A 16,928-nucleotide genomic window follows, 5' to 3' on the forward strand; every position below is an offset into this window, starting at 1 on the left:
CGGAACGTTCCACGGTTCTCGCAGCTGCTAATCGGGACTCCGGCAGCCATTCGGGCCCCGCGCCAGGCGCCGACCGGAGCAGAGCATTCTGGGAGTCCTCTCAGCACTACCGACGAGCGCGTGAACCATTAATTTTCCGTCCTTCTCCCAATCCCTCACCCGGTTATACACCCAAACAGACTGCGAGGGCATCCCACCACACAAGCACAAATTTGGTTTCGCAAAAAGTTCCAACTGTCAAAAGAAGAAGAAGAAGCGTACGATGAGCTCAGACAGCTGGCGTGCTGAAGGAACGTCGTGAGTTTGCCCCTCGCTGTCGGTTCAGGCACGTTAGCGTTAGCGTTAGCGCACGAGCATCCGCCGCAGAATGTGACACTGAGGGTGCGGACTTTAGGCTTTAGCCTAGCGGGCTAATCCCATCGCTCTTGGAGCGACAGACAAAGGCCACGGTTTGAAAGCCCGCAGCAGCCCCGTCACATTAGCACGAGGAATAAAAATATTTCGTTTCACGGCTGCTACGATCACCGCGGACGTCAACGGGCCTCGTTCACGAAGCACGCGTACGATCACATTCCATCGGAAACTGCGTGTAAGGACGTTTCCAAGAACGTTTCGGCATTCATCATTTTTTTCCTTATCTGTGTTTGCTCATGGCTGTTTCCTTATTCAAATCACATGAACAGGATTAGGCATAAAATTTACAAACAGCCAGCATTCATCATCTCATACACCTGGGACAGGCACAAAAACAAAAGGCTGCACACGTGTCATGAATCTCATGTCGTTTTTCCGTAGGAACATTTTTAAGAACAAAAAATTAAGAATTATTCAAGAAAAGTTTTGTGAAAGAGGCCCATTGAGTACAGTTTTTTTTATTTTTATGATTACATTATATTTAAAGATTATAAACCACAGTTCCCCCGAAATGGGCGTGTCCACCGTGACAGCTGGCGAATGCGTTCGGTAAAACACGGCCTCCCCGCTTGGCAGCGTGTTCCTCACTCTTGCTGTAAGCATGCGGGAGCCATGTTCAACTCAAAGCTCCCTAAAGCAGTGCGCCCCCCCGCCCCCCCCCCATGGACCCTCCGATCCAAGCCGACCCCCCCACGGTAAGGAGACCATGCGGAAGGGATTAGGACCCACGGGAACGCGCTAAGCCCGCTAGCGTCGCGCCGAGCCGACCGGAGACATGGGTCCGATGTCTCCACGGCGGAGCTCTCAGCTGAAGAAGGCAGAAGGAAGGGAGTCTGCCGCACCCCCCCGGGGTCGAATTAGCGCCTGGATTCGAAGGACGCCGCCGGAACGGGGCGTCGTTAGCGCCCCGGAGGTCCGAGCTTTGCACCCCGCCCCGCCCCACCCCCATCGGCCGCCATCTGTCACCACAACATTGAGCTGGACTCAGTCCAGACATTTACTGATCTAAGGAAATCGGGCCATAAACGAGACAATGGCAAAGAACGAAAAAATTACAGGCTCGGGGTGCTGAGATAAAACTGGGAGGTCAGGATGAGTGTTGTTTTCTAATTCGCATCCAAGGTTATGACAATGAAAACCACACACACACACACACACACACACACACACACGGGCTAATTTGAAGTGACCACTGATTGGCCAGCTGCAACTTCCGCCATATTGCGCCAACCTGTCCATTCTCTACACATCAGGTAAAGGTAGGAAACCAGGGCCACAGCTCTCCTGCTTTGGGAACCCTAACCCCTAACCCCTAACCCCTAACCCCACTTCCTGTCTCGGGGGGCGTGGGCTCTCACCTGCACCACCTCCGTCACCACTTCCTGTTTGCTGAACCGGTAGATGATGACGTGGGCGGAGACGCACCACGACCACAGCTCTCCAGCTTTGGGAACCCTAACCCCTAACCCCTAACCCCACTTCCTGTCTCGGGGGGCGGGCTCTCACCTGCACCACCTCCATCACCACTTCCTGTTTGCTGAACCGGTAGACGATGACGTGTGCGGAGACGCACCATGGCCACAGCTCTCCAGCTTTGGGAACCCTAACCCCTAACCCCTAACCCTAACCCCACTTCCTGTCTCGGGGGGCAGGGGCTCTCACCTGCACCACCTCCGTGACCACTTCCTGTTTGCTGAACCGGTAGATGATGACGTGGGCGGAGACGCCGGCCACGCACAGCATGCGGCTCTCGGGGCACCAGGCCAGGAGCTGGATGGCGAAGGGGTCCTCGTCCACAATGTCCGTGTTGGGCTTGTCCTCCTTGTTCCGGGCCTTCTCGAACACCTTGGCCGTCTTCAGCTTGTACAGCACTTGCAGCATTACTGAGGGAGGGGCAACACCTTCGGCTTAGCCACCTGGCTAATGGCAAAGCTTACCTCAATGCAAAAACAGGGTTTATACACCTGGCTATTGGTAGAGCTTACCTCAATGCAAAAACAGGCCTTACACACCTGGCTATTGGTAGAGCTTACCTCAATGCAAAAACAGGGCTTACACACCTGGCTATTGGTAGAGCTTACCCCAATGCAAAAACAGGCCTTACACACCTGGCTATTGGTGGAGCTTACCCCCTATACAAAAACAGAGCTTACACACCTGGCTAATGATCAACATGGCTTACACACCTGGATATTGATAAGATCTTACCCCTATACAAAAACAAGCCTTACACACCTGGCTATTGATAAGATCTTACCCCTATACAAAAACAGAGCTTACGCACCTGGCTATTGATAAGATCTTACCCCTATACAAAAACAGGCCTTACACCCCTGGCTATTGATAAGATCTTACCCCTATACAAAAACAGGCCTTACACCCCTGGCTATTGATAAGATCTTACCCCTATACAAAAACAGGCCTCACACACCTGGCTATTGGTGGAGCTTACCCCCTATACAAAAATGCGGGTCAAAGATTTTAAAAAAAAAAGCACCAGGTAAAATGTAACGGGCAAAAACCAAAACTGCAGCTCTGCATAATCCACATTAGTGACCCCCTGAAATCCCAGGCAACGAAGATTCTGGAACCTCATCTGAGAAGGCGATTACAGCCTGGCGGTTAGCTGCCCAATGCGCCCGTGAGCTGGGTTAAATGCGTTTCATCTGCCCCCGTGGCATCACTCCGCACCCCCGCCCCCCCCCCCCCATTTCAAAATGTAACTGCCGGTAACTGTAGCGGCTTCGTGGGACAGCGAGCAGATAGATCGTGTGCCATGCTAAAAGGAGAATCATTTACCTCTGATGAATAGCAGCAAAAAGAATAAGTTAATTGCATCACTACATCTTCTACTAATATCAGCACTACCAATAGCAGTAATACTACTACCGCAAAACTCTTTCCACCACCTTTACACACACTGTGTATTCTGGGTCATTATGATTATTATTATTATTGTTATAACTAATGTCTTGCAGCAGTGTACAGAAAGCTACTTTTACATAGCAGGTGTTACTACTAAGTTTGCAGGTGTTACTACTACAAATAATAATAACAATAATATTTCGTTTCACACGTTTGGATTTACTAAAGCGCAGCTCATGTTAATTTGTAATCACAGGGCGTGTGAGTCACATGACCTGTGAAAGACAAATGGAAGTGCCTTCGGTTCCTAGCCGCCGCCGAGCCCAGTGACGCTTCCTGTGATTAATCGGCCTGAAACACTGAGCCGGCCAGATGTTTGCAGAACAGATTTATGGGTAAAGGGGGGGGAGGGGGGGGGGGGTTTGTAGAGTCCAGTGGCAATGTGACAGTGTTTAACCCCAGCCCCCCCCCCCCCCCCCCCCGGCCCGCCAAGTTACTGCTCTAATGGCTAATGGTCGGTCCCAGCGCAACACCTGCAAACTGCACCTGCTATGAGAAAGCACCTTTCTGTACACCGCTACGAGACATCAGTAATAACGACAGTAATAACAATCACAATGACCCGGAATACACAGTGTGTGTAAACGTGGTGGAAAGAGTTTCAAAAAGAGGGGTACCGGTTTTTGTCTGCAACCCTAAAGCCACAACAAATTGAGAACCAAAGAGACCATGGGAGTTGCCTGTGAAAACAGCTGCTTTAATGGATCAATTAAGTGCAGAGTTAACGATGGAAAGCCAGCCGATCCTGTGGCTCTCCAGGACCAGGGTCGGCTATCCCTGCATGAAGTATCACATTCACACTGCACCACAAAGACCACCTACAAACCATCACAGAGTACCTTGGGCTGTTCCCTTATGGAAACTCAACCATTCATAATATATTGGCAAAAATATCTATTTCCGCTGCTTTCAGGCATTTATATATCGTAATATATCTCTTAAAAATACAGTGATGAGAAATATATCTATTATATTTTCAAAAAGTGTGAATATTTTCAACATACTGCAGTACATTATTAGACACAGCAAGTCATTATATTTCTATAAGCGTTAACTTGTACTCGCCCCATGTAACATGCCCGTCTAATTGCAACTGGAAATTAATTAGAAGTTATCAGAAAAAAGCCATTAAGTGATATAAAATGAGCCCCAGGGATAGTTTATAGTTGGACGTGCCGTACCGAGCACAGAGTTTGGTTAATGGGCCTCACACACTGATGATTTATAAACGCTCAATTTCGGACAACCAATCACCTTCCCTGTGTTTTTTTGTTTTCCGTCAGGGACAGAACGCAGTGTGTTCTGCTCGCTAAAAAAAAAAAGGAAAAGGGAAAAGAAAAGAGCAGCAGACTTACTTGCAGAAGCATCCCAGAATTTTACTGACCCATCTGCATGCCTGTTAATCACAGAAGAGGAGGATAATTACTTCTTCGGCTTAATCAAATCTTTCACTTTTTTTTTTTCCCCACCCCGCAGGCTAAAGCACTAGAATTGTTTTAATTGTGTTATACGGAGTCTGTGTGGACTGGCAGCACTGTCAAGAGTGGACATCCTCCTGATGGAAGGCTTACAGGACATGTCTATCTCTGAGCAATCTGATTGGCTACGAACTGGCCAATCACATCAAAGATTGGGAGTAGGAGAGGGGTGGAGAAATCTCTCTGTCTTGAAGGCTTGCTACTACAGAGGATTTACCTGCGGTTGCAGATTAGAACCAATGTCTCCTGTCTGTATCAGGCATAATGCCTACGACCTACTCGCGGTAACAAGCCGAACAGACATTCCTGTGAAGTTTCCCCGAGATGTTCCGTCACAACAACGCTCACAGGACTGACGGAAATATGGACAAGCAACAGTCTGAGACATGAATAAAAGAACGAGCGCATGAATAAGTAAAACCAAACAAGGGAACCAAATGGAATTAACCGAGTGAAGACAGACCGTGCTCCTCTCTGTTCACATTCAACCGACAGATTACGCAGCGCTGTCATCGCTGTTACTTCTACAGGCGAACGGCATTCTGGGAGTTGTATGCAGCCTTTTTTCATTTCCGGACACAGAAGCTAAAAGTGAATCTGCCCAAGTTTGGGAAAGTGCTTACATGCCCTATCCTTTTTTGCGATTTCAGCTGAACTGTAGACATTTGGGGGGTGGGGGGGGTGGTGGCAGACACAAGTTCATTTTATTTCCTTGCGCAGCTTTTTTTTTTTTTTGCACAGCTTCTCTGGCCACTCCCCGGACACGCGCACCCCACCCCCCCCCCACCCGCATACCCGCGTACGGTAATACCACCGCTGCTGGAGCCCCCCTCGGGGAGCCCCGCGGAGTGCAGCCCTCACCCGGTGATAATGATCTCTGGGTAGCTCTGTGTCCCAAGACCCCAGGTACCGCCGCTGATGGGCCACTCCTAAAATAAAAAACAAAAAGAAGACAAACACGTTATCAGAGGGATGGCATGACTCCAACAGAAAGGTATGAAACAGACGAGCCATTCGCTTATGAGACACTGGCCCAGTGCATTGTGGGTAATCAGAAGGCACATATAGCTGTACCCAGTCAGCACTGCGTGCCTCCCAGCAGCAGCTCTGAGCCGTTCGCGGTGAGGCGTACCTCCTCGAAAAATCCCCCGTGACCGTCGCCGTTTCCCCCCCCCCCCATCCGAGCCAGTGCCCGGGACCGCGGCTGTGAGACGGGGATAAGAGGTGCGAAGCGCCCGTTCCGTTTTTAGACCGACGGGCTTTTCGGGAGAAGCGCCGTTGCTAGGGGATACGCGATGAATCACAGCCCGGGCTCTGTCTGTCTCCCCGTCCCATCCCCCCCCCCCCCCCCCCCCCCTCCCAGAGCATCCCGGCTGAGAGGGGCGAATCAATCGCCGCTTCCGTTCCGTCCCGAGAGGGGTGTTTCTAAAGGGCGTGCCCCCCCCCCCCCCCCAGAGCAGGGAACCCCCCCAACCACAATGCCCACCTCACAGCAGTATATGCAGGCAAACACAGACAGGCCCGTTCTTCCATTCCTTCCATTCTTAAAATCCCCCACCCACCGCCGAGAAGCATTAGTGCACATGTCCCACTGGCGAGGTCAAGGAAGAGCAGACCACTCCACCGCAGCATTATGGGTAGTCCATAAAACTGCCAGCCAAGCGCTTGTGCGGCCTTCTCTCCAGCTTCTGTGCTTGTGTGTCTTACCTCCCGATGCTCTTCAGAACTGGCTGACTCACTTCCCAAGTACCGACGGCTCCTCCGGTTTAAAAAAAAAAAAAAGGGGTCCCAACCGCGCAACTGACCCCGCCCCCTCACGCTTAGCCAGCCAATAGGACGCAGCCTTTTCACCGGAGGATAATCGCCATGGGGATAACACGGCATGCAGAGAGCTTCACGCTGGCTGCTGGTGACTCACAGGGGGGGGGGGGGGGGGGCAACTGAGTACATTATCCCGGGATAATAGAGCAGGTGTGTGTGTGTGTGTGTGTGGGGGGGGTCAGCAGGTGTGTGAGAGCACACAGGTGTGCGTGTTGGGGGGGGGCAGCAGGTGTGCAAGAGCGAGCAGGTGTGTGTGTGCGGTCAGCAAGTGTGAGAGAGTGAGCAGGTGTGTGTGTTGGGGGGGGCAGCAGGTGTGAGAGAGCACACAGGTGTGTGTGTTGGGGGGGGCAGCAGGTGTGAGAGAGTGAGCAGGTGTGCCGGGGGGGGGGGCAGCAGGTGTGAGAGAGTGAGCAGGTGTGTCGGGGGGGGGGGGGCAGCAGGTGTGAGAGAGCACACAGGTGTGTCGGGGGGGGGGCAGCAGGTGTGAGAGAGCACACAGGTGTGCCGGGGGGGGGGGGGCAGCAGGTGTGAGAGAGTGAGCAGGTGTGTGTGTTGGGGGGGCACCAGGTGTGAGAGAGGGGGGGGGCGGTGGCGGGGGGTGCAGGACACCTTTTTACTGTAGCCTTGCCGCTTCTGCCTGGAGCCCACGGAGTACAGGGCGGGGATGAGGTCCACGGGACAGTCAGCGAAGTACTCACAGCACGTCACCGGGGACTCGTGGATGGTGAGCGGGTACGGGTTCTCAAATATGGGGTATCTGGAGCAGGACGGGGGGAAAAAAGAGACAAGCATTCGCGATTCACACATTATGCCAGGAAAGACCCATCCCTCAGTGAAATACAATCAAAGTCATTAATGATCACTTTACAAAACTTCACAACGTATGTACAGACTCTGCATTATATAGGTTTGAATATACAGGCAAAATGCGTACAGTACCTAAAATGCAATCAAAACCAATTTGAGCTTTTGCGGGCAGTGGTGAATTAGGCAATGACTTAGCGTTCTGCTTATTAGATATTTTATTTGGTACATGTAAAAATACTCTCATTGGCCCCTCAGTACTAACTGTATTTTGGGCCATACTGAACAATTGCTTGTGTAACAAGGCAACAAAAATCTTTTGTTTTATACCACCCTATAAAGGGCAAATTCAGTACAGACACTGCAGGTCAGTTTAGGAGTCACGCATTTAATACTGTATGACTAATAATAATAATAATGCCTGCAACAAAAACCAACATAACTAAGCGTACTTAACAATGCGAGCAAGTCAATAAAATGCAAGGAGACTCTGGACAAGCTTAACAGACTACAATATCGTATTGTTGGTTAAAGTAATCAAGAAGTAAATTAAATAAAATGCACCCATTAAAAATAACAGCACACTGCACTGTGCAACAACAAAAAAACATACCCATATTCGAACTTACCCATTTTGTGCAAGATCGATAACTACTAAATCCTTTTCTAGAAGGACGACTACAGCATAAGGTTCCTGGAAATCTGCAAGGAGAACAAGAAATAACTGCCATTTCAGTGAACTTAAATTACCAACAGTAAAAAAATCAAATTTAGGGAGGCCTAAAAAAAAAAAAAAAAACTACGAACAATTTCAGCACGGCGTCTGCGACAGTGAAACAGAATTACGACGCGGGACCGAGTGTAACTTCGGTCAGCTCTGCTGCAGATGTCGCGAGGTGACCAAAACCCACGAGAGGAAATGACGTCCACTTTTCCAGGTGGAGGTGTGGGCTAAGGGTGGGGGGAGAGGGCTCAGGGTGGGGGTGGGGTGTGGCCTGAGGGTGAGGGTGGGGGTGTGGGCTAAGGGTGGGGGTGAGAGCTCAGGGCGGGGGTGGGAGCTGAGGGTGGAGGTGTGGCCTGAGGGTGAGGGTGGGGGTGGGGGTGGGAGCTGAGGGTGGGGGTGAGGGCTCAGAGTGGGGGCGGGGGCTCAGGGTGGATGTGTGGGCTGAGGGTGGGGTGAGAGGGCTCAGGGTGGAGGTGTGGCCTGAGGGTGAGGGTGGGGGTGGGGGTGGGGGCTGAGGGTGGGGTTGGCGAGCATCGTGTGTGGCGCGCGTACGAGCGACGCCGTGGAGACGACGCCCGCGCCCGTGGAGCGCGACCTTTACGGTCCGTCCACATTAACGTCTCCTTCTCCGCCGAAAACGCTGTCGGGCAAAAAATAAATAAATAAAAAATATACGAAAAAAAGAGGAAGAGGGGAAAAAACAACAATAACAAGCAAAAAAAAACATTTTTAAAAAATCTCATAAAAAACAGGAAAAAAAAAAAAAGCCTTAACAGAGTCTGTCGCCGGGGCGAGCCTCGAACGGAACCCTTCAGAGGCCACTCAGCCGGAGAGTCTGCAGCCCGCGGCACCATCGCCTCCAGCGACTCTCCGTCCCGCCAGAACCCAAACACATCACAGCCATTTCGGGGCAGGGCTTTCGCAATTCCACCCAAAAAATAAAATAAATAAAAAAAATAAATACATGCCCAGGACAACACGACGGAAATTATCTTAAGAACAGTGACTTGGGGAATCGGGGACAGGCCAGGAATAAACAAGTGAGCGGGGGGAACAATATTATGTAAGCCGCAGTCTCCAAAGGTCAGCGTAATGAGCTTGAATCAAAGACGCCAGAACATCAGGTCGGCCCCGAACAACAGCCGTCGCCGCTGGATTACGCAACTCAAAAGCCTTTCATCCAAAACTTCCGAACGTCCTCGTCTCACAGAGCTGCCCGGGCTTCCTTTTATGAGTGAAAAGCAAAGGGGGGGGGGGGGGGGGGGCTTATACGAGAACGCTCTGCTTTTACTCTTCATCTGACCCAAGGGAAATGCGCCAAGGACTTCTCCTCTACGCTTCCGAAATAATATAATGCCACTCCATAAATGCAACTACGCCCTCAAACCCACGAGCGATAAAGCAAGCCATTACACACAGTGTTAAAACTGCTTCCGGAATATTGTGATGCTGCCATATATCACTACGAGGGACCTCACGTGGGGTGTTATCCTGACTGGTCACATATGAAATATAATAATAGACCATATAGGAAAAAAAAAAACTTTAAAAAATTAAAATTATCAGAAAGATGATCTATACTCATATTCTTATTGAGATCATTTTAATTTATGTATCTAAATAGGAGCAGATATTAACCTGTGTATTAAATTCAACAGGGAGTGGGACAGGGAGTGGTGACTTACTCTGGGGTCATAAGTAGGCTTAGAGATCATGTCCCACCGAATACACCGAAATTCCTGAAATTTCATCCACACAATGACCCCTGGGTGACCTTTGACCCCATGATGTCATAGGTTGGCTTCAGTGCCACAGCACGCATTTCCTCCGCCCCTGCATATAAATAACAATTCAAAAAATAAAACCTTTTTCAGAACCCCTGGATCTGGTAACTTTTGAGGTCCACCTCGCGTAATTTATCACCTTAATTTGCCAGGGAACAGTTTTGCATACAGTTCACAGTTTCTCCCCAGTCGGCTGGCTTTCTCGCTCGGTCTCGGTCACAGTGTGAAATCCATGAACAGAGCGGCAGGAGAAACCCGGGGCGCTCGCATTAATACTGCGAACAACCACCGTGAACGCTGTACGGGCTGCTGCCGTGGCGACGACCACCACCCACCACACCCCGGCCACTGTCAGCCGTTCCCGTAGCAACACGCCCGGTTACCGGCATCCGGTCTTCCTCTCTCACACTTCCAAGCATCTCCAGGGTCAAAGTTCAGATTGTTCAGACAAGCTTGACACTCGTTTCAGTACAAATGCTATGGAAAAATTCCTGCTAAGCCCAGCTGGGATTCTAAGCTGGCTTAAGGTGTGATTTCTTGACACTTCTAGCTGGGCCTAGCTGGTCTGTGGTTGGTCAAAGCTGGACTCTAGCTGGACACAGCTGGTTAAGCTGATAGAGTAGGCTGGTGGTGAACTAGCTGACTATACAGACTGGTCAACTGGGGAACAGTTGGTTGACCAACTGAAAGTGGCTAAAACGCAACTGAAACCAGCTTAGACTGGTTTAAACTGGAATTTTCAGCAGGGAAGGCATCCATGCACACTAGCAGTGCTGCACTACGATCGCAACTTCCCTCTGTTTAAGAGTGCCTGCTAAGTGAATGAAATGTACTGTAATGAGCCCGCAGTCCCTGTCCTCATTTGTCTGCCGCGTTTTGCCTTCACCTTAAGACCGACAACCAATTCCAATCCAAGAGAAACCGATCAGGAACTTTTTGTAATTACCTTACTTAATTGGCCATCTAAGTTTCGAGCAACAACAAAAAAACAAGCGTACCCTGAGGCTCAACAGGACGGGGTATCTGAAGACTCCAGACTTGTGGTTCCCCCCCCCCCCCCCCAAATTAAAGTGCCCTCCCCACCCACCCCCACGTTCCTTACACAATATTCCCAGACCTCTGTGTGATTTCTGAAAACGAACAGAAAACGTTTCAATTGAATAGAAGATGTAAAATTACAAAAACGTGATTAAACGCATTCCACAAGCTAAAGCCGAACAACTGCCGTGTCATTTCCTTCCTCACCGTGAGCGATGGCGGGAAAACTAGCAGCTACTACACCACTAATCACCCATGAAGAGTCTCCCAAAGGATTAATCTTTTAAAGGGCAGGAGCGCAAAAAAAAGAAGGAAAAAAAGAAAAAAAGAGATAATGATCATGAGCTTTATGAATATAAATCACGGTGCAAAATCAAACTTCTGAAATTAATTATGCACATCCAGCGTTCCTCTGGGGCCACGGTCGTCGGAGAAAAACAAACAAACGGCTTTTCGTTCGGTCCGACGATTACAGCGAACTGCGGAATGACGGTCGGGGGAAAAGGTGAGCCTGCCGTCGCTGCAAACAGCTGCAGGAAGATCAGACACGTCTCCAGGGCTGACATACAGGAGCGTTACAAGAGTATGACCGACCAATGGGAATCAAGTTCACCGAAGATCAAATAGACGCCTGCACGCTGCTCCGTTGCCAGGTTTAACTGAAGAACACTTCGAGCGCTAGGTCAAGGGGAGGGCGATTCCAGTCCTGGAGGCCGGTGTGTGTGTAGGTTTTTTTTTCCCACCAATTACCCTGGCTAAATGAGCTAATTGGCTGTACACACCAACACTGGCTTGTAGATTAGATCACAGTTAAACGTTTAATATAGGGACACAAGAACAGTCTTCAGCTGTCATTCAAGCGCTTACCAGGAAATGCAGCTAAAATGTCAGGTGACATAAATTTTGGGGCAGATCAAGTAATTTAGGCCAGAAGGTGGCATTAAAACCAGAAACAGGTACGACCCTCTTTGCCCACTTCTGGTTTAGGTCACATGGAAAGATTCCTTACAGCAAATTTGATCAGCTTCAGATCCGTTTCATGTCAGATTTTGTGATTTGTTTTCCGAGCTAATGCCAATGACGTTTTATACGAACTAAACTGAGGTCTTTTTTCAGATCTGTGGCTGTTTTAGAAATGGGCATCTGAGGCATGCATGTGCTAACCAATCCAATCCAACGGTTAATCGTCAAGGCCAAGTGTAACAGCATGCAGTGGGCAGGTCTAACTGCATCCGATGATTGACAGGCGTACGGACGAATCGCAGCACAGATGTACGGACGATTACACCATCACGATTGGCATTGGGACACATGGGTAGCGACTCCCGGACAGATGTGCCGTGACGCAATCTGACTCCCCTCATCAATAAATCAAGGTGACTTTAGCGGGCTGTATGTATGTCATCGGTGGTGACGGTACGCAAACCATAACGCTCTCTGAGAAAGGGCTACACAAGAAGCTGTGTCACGGACTTCTATGGTCTTTGGCTGCCTTCCCGCTCACCCAGGTAAGTGACACAGGTGTACAAAATGGCTGAAAGCGTAAGAGAGGAGAGAGGGGCGCGCGCTCACCATTTGGATATGGCGTTTCGCACAGCGTTAGGAAGTCCACGATGGGGTAGTCCATCTCCAGGACGGCGGTGCTCTTGCCGTGCATCACCGTCAGACACGGCCTCCTGCCCACCGTGTCGTAGGACAGGCCCCCGGACAGGATCATGAACGGGTCCCTGGAGGGGAAGAACATCGGCAAAAACGTGTGACGCCCGGCCGCCATTTTATATACACACACACGAGCGCGCGCGCACGCACACACACACGCACACATACACACATGCACAAAATGTTGAAAAATTCAGTCATATTTCCAGGATTTATGAAAATACAGAGGATAGGACAGCACTGTTTTAACTAACACCCAAATACATGTCAAAATACCTGGGTTTTACTGTATATTTTACACATCACATAAGACATTTTTTTATTTTAAAAGAAGATATTGCTAATCATAACGGAGAATGCTCTTCTTTCCAAACAGCAAATCATCATGTTTCTTTCGATATTTCACTAGAGGGCATTGCTTGTTTTCGTCTGCAGAATATATGGTAAGTTGCCACGTCTCAAGTTGCCATGGAAATGAACAAGGTTTAACTTAGTTGTTCAGGAAGAAAAAAAAAAAGAAAAAAAACGAAAAGCCTGACTTATAAAATGACGTCCAGAAATGATCTGACTGACAACTTGAACGGTGTTCAATGTTTGGTAATTATTAGTCATTTTTTTCTGGATTTATAAGATTCCTTTTGACTGAACGCTCCGGGCTTTAACGTGACGCAAAGCGTTTCCGGTGTAGTGCAGCGGCTTTTTTTAACGGTGGTCGTCGGGCTGAGAGCGTAGGCCTCAGTTCCGATGCGCACCTACACTTGCACATCACCACAGCCGCTCTGTGGAAACAGAGAGACATTCTGCCCCCCCCCCCACCCTCCCCCGCGACAGTGGTCTTCTGATTACAACAAAATGAATAAGAGAGGGGAAGGTAACCAAAAGACTGATGGAAAAGAGAGAGGTGAGGAAAGGAAGAGAGAAGTAAAGTGCACAGGAGGGAGGGAGGAAGAGAGAGCAGGAATTAAGAATGGAGGGAGAAAATAAATAACAGAGTGGGGAATGGAAAAGAGGGAGGTGAGGACAGACAGAGAGAGACGTACAGTGAGCAGGAGGGATGGAGGAAGAGAAAGAGACAGCCTGAGCCAAAAAGGGAGGGATAGAGACAGAGAGGGGGAGAAAGGGAGAAGGAGGGGGAAAGATGGAGAGAGGGAAGGACAGAGGGGGGAAGGAAAGACAGAGAAAGAGGGAGGGGAAAGAAAGGGAGATAGGGGTAAGAGAGGAGGGGAGAGAGAGAAAGAAAGACAGAGAGAGAGAGGGATAGAGAGAGAGAGAGAGAGAGAGAGAGAGAGTGAGGGATAAAGGGATAGAGATATTGGGGTAGAGAGAGACACAGCGGGCCATGCTGCCTCCCTTACCCCGCTCTGGTGGTCTTGTACTCCACTTTCAGGATGGGTTTGCAGGGCTCTGGCTTCTTCCCATCCTTGGGCTGCTTTCCTGAAATAGAACGTTTCCCATGCTGTTCAAAACGAGCCAATCATCAGCTCCCTTTCCCTGACGCTGCAGTTACCTGCTGCGTAGTCACGGAGACGGGCCGATCCATCTGCAACACCCCCGCCACGCCCCCCCCCCCCCCCCCCACATCTCTCACACCCAGGGGCTCGTCCAGCGCCAGCCGCCAGCCCCCAGCCGCCACCCACTTTATGGAACGTCCGGCGGCCCGGCCCCACCCCCCCCCGACACAAGATCGATACCTCTCTCCCAGCCATTACCATTTATCTAACGCACACAGTCCTGCGCGGGAATCCCTAATTAATTCTCCGCCCTCGATAAGCTCTCCAAAACGAGAGGCGGGGAGAGTGCACGCCGGCGGTTTTGGCTGCCGGACTGGCGGATGAACGGTTTTTTGTTGCTCTCCACCCAGCCTGGCGATTCGCCCGTGGCTGCCCCCCCCCCCCCCCCCCGCCGTGCGGAACGGCCAGCAAACCAGGTTAGCCCAGTAATGCCGCTTTACCCCGCCAGTGACACCCTTCTTCCCAGCGGGAATGGCGACTATTCCCCAGACACTTCCAAACGGCCAACGTAGGTAGCACGCATGGAGACGATTGGGGGGGGGGGGGGGTTGGCGGGCCGCCGGAACGCAGCCGGGACGGTTGCTAGGCTGCCGTCGGCTTCCGGAACACTGTCTGTCGCGTCGGAGCATTCCGGAACATTCCGGAACAGACACAAGAGACACGAGAGGGAGAATTAGCTTCTTTTTTTGCACCGGGGGGGGGGGGGGGGGGACCTTGTAATGCTCCGAAGCCGACCCCCATCTCCCCAGGCGGTGGTGATGTCGCATTACGACAGGCTAACGCCGCCCGTCTCTCGCTCTTTACCAAATATCCACGCGCGAAACAAACAGGCTCAGAGCTCAGAGAGAGAGAGAGGGGAGAGCGGAGAGACTCTTCCCTTCAGGGTTTCCAGAGGACCGAGGAAGCTTTCTGTCTTCATGCATTTCTTCAGTTCCTTCACTCAAAAATGATTTAAAAAATGTCCTGTCCTATGAAATACTCTTTTCATATTTTAAGTAAAAAGAGCATTTTTGACATGTGCTGCAAAAAAAACTGTAGTTTACCTTTGCATTGCGAATGAATGTTTTATTTCTCCATTTTTTTTTTAGTTCATTACCGAATATATATACAGTATGTAACTATAAAGAGGTGGCTTAAAAACAAAGGGATTTATTTGCAATAGGAAGGACATGTTGTGGGTCCACAGCTGCAGAGCCAATGAAAGCGCACACAGGGATCGCTGTGACCGAACCCTAAAATCCAGAAAAGACACCCCGAATGAACGTGGCGAGCGAGCGACAAGCAAGAGAACTGGGAGAGATCACCGATGAATAAATAAATAAATAAATAAAATAAATAAATAAATGAATGTACATACAGGTCCTTACACAGAACCTCAGCAAATCACCGCGCTCCTGTTCTGCATTATGAGTGGAAAGTATTTTAATATCCCCCGCATAAAAAAATATGAAATACGACTGACTCATGTGGAAGGGACTGTCGGCAGTTAGTCATACAGTAAGTACCCCCTTCCATCAATCTTACCCCCCCTGTCTCCTGGACCTCCAAGAGAGGGAAGTGGGAGAGGTGGGGGGCGGGGGGGGGGGGGGGGGGGGGGGGGTTGGGTGGGAGGAGTGAAGGAAATAAAATAATGGGCTATTTTAGAATTGGAATACTGGAAGATCTGAGTAATTTCAACACCCCTCCCCCTCAGACCCCAGCCTCCATAACATTTTATCATTGTGGCAGGTGAGCTAGGGAGGGTGTACAAACTCTTTCCCTCACAGTCTCTCTCTCTTTCTCTCTCCCGTTCTTTCTCTTCCTCTCAATCTCTCACTCTCTTTCTCTCTCACACCATCTCTCTCTCTCTTTCCCTCCCTCCCTCCCTCCCTTCTATCTCTCTCCCTCCCTCCCTCCCTCCCATCTCTCTCTGCCCTCTCTTTCTCTCTCTCTCTCTCACACCACCTCTCTTCCTCCCTCCTCATCTTTCGCTCTCATTCCCTCTCAACCCCCTCCCTCCCCCCCCCCCCCCCCCCCCCCCTCAGCGGGACCAGCGGAGGGGAGGTGCTTACCGTGTGGGGTGATTGTCTGCACGGGCTTGGCGGGTGACTTGATGTTCCAGATGGTCAGGGTGCCGTCCGAGTGGCTGCAGATGAACTGCTTCCCCTCGTGGTGCCAGGCCACCGAGTGGATCGCCTTCGGTGGGGGGGGGGGGGGAGCGGGAGGAAGACGAAGGGCGGGGAGAAGAGAGAGGGAGGAAGAGGAGGTGAGCGAACTGCAGAGCGACCGCAGGTGGTTGCCTCTCGTAGACGGGGTGGTCATACGGTCGTACGTTATGGTCACGTTTTTTTGCCCCCGTGTATGTTCAAACGACAGCTACGCGCCAGCAGGTGGTGATGTTACGGAAAGCAGGCTAACACTGGCGCTAGCACAATCTGCTAACCCTCATCCTTTCTCCTGACAGACTACCGTCCATGTAAGAGACCACAGTTCATGTAAAACACTTACAGACCATGTGAAAGACTACAGTTCATGTAAAACACTACAGACCATGTAAGAGACTACAGTTCATGTAAAACTCTTACAGACCATGTGAAAGGCTACAGTTCATGTAAAACTCTTACAGACCATGTGAAAGACTACAGTTCATGTAAAACACTACAGACCATGTAAGAAACTACAGTTCATGTAAAACTCTTACAGACCATGTGAAAGACTACAGTTCATGTAAAACACTACAGACCATGTGAAAGACTACAGTTCATGTAAAACACTACAGACGATGTAAAAG

At 50.3% G+C, this 16,928-nt stretch overlaps 1 protein-coding gene across 25 annotated transcripts in view; it reads right to left on the reverse strand.

Annotated features, from left to right (window-relative positions):
* stxbp5a (syntaxin binding protein 5a (tomosyn)) overlaps window positions 1-16,928 on the reverse strand; it is a 123,123-nt gene that overhangs the window by 22,266 nt on the left and 83,929 nt on the right. For all 25 annotated transcript variants that reach the window (XM_035421523.1, XM_035421521.1, XM_035421522.1 and 22 more), the window contains exons 8-15: window positions 16,210-16,333; window positions 14,003-14,081; window positions 12,561-12,715; window positions 8,072-8,144; window positions 7,248-7,395; window positions 5,679-5,746; window positions 4,695-4,735; window positions 2,077-2,297 (exon numbers count right to left, since the gene is read on the reverse strand). In XM_035421523.1, the coding sequence (XP_035277414.1) occupies window positions 2,077-2,297; window positions 4,695-4,735; window positions 5,679-5,746; window positions 7,248-7,395; window positions 8,072-8,144; window positions 12,561-12,715; window positions 14,003-14,081; window positions 16,210-16,333 (909 nt within the window). The remainder of the gene's footprint in view (window positions 1-2,076; window positions 2,298-4,694; window positions 4,736-5,678; window positions 5,747-7,247; window positions 7,396-8,071; window positions 8,145-12,560; window positions 12,716-14,002; window positions 14,082-16,209; window positions 16,334-16,928) is intronic.

The sequence above is a fragment of the Anguilla anguilla genome, chromosome 6 (genome assembly GCF_013347855.1).
Source record: "Anguilla anguilla isolate fAngAng1 chromosome 6, fAngAng1.pri, whole genome shotgun sequence".
NCBI lineage: Eukaryota > Metazoa > Chordata > Actinopteri > Anguilliformes > Anguillidae > Anguilla > Anguilla anguilla.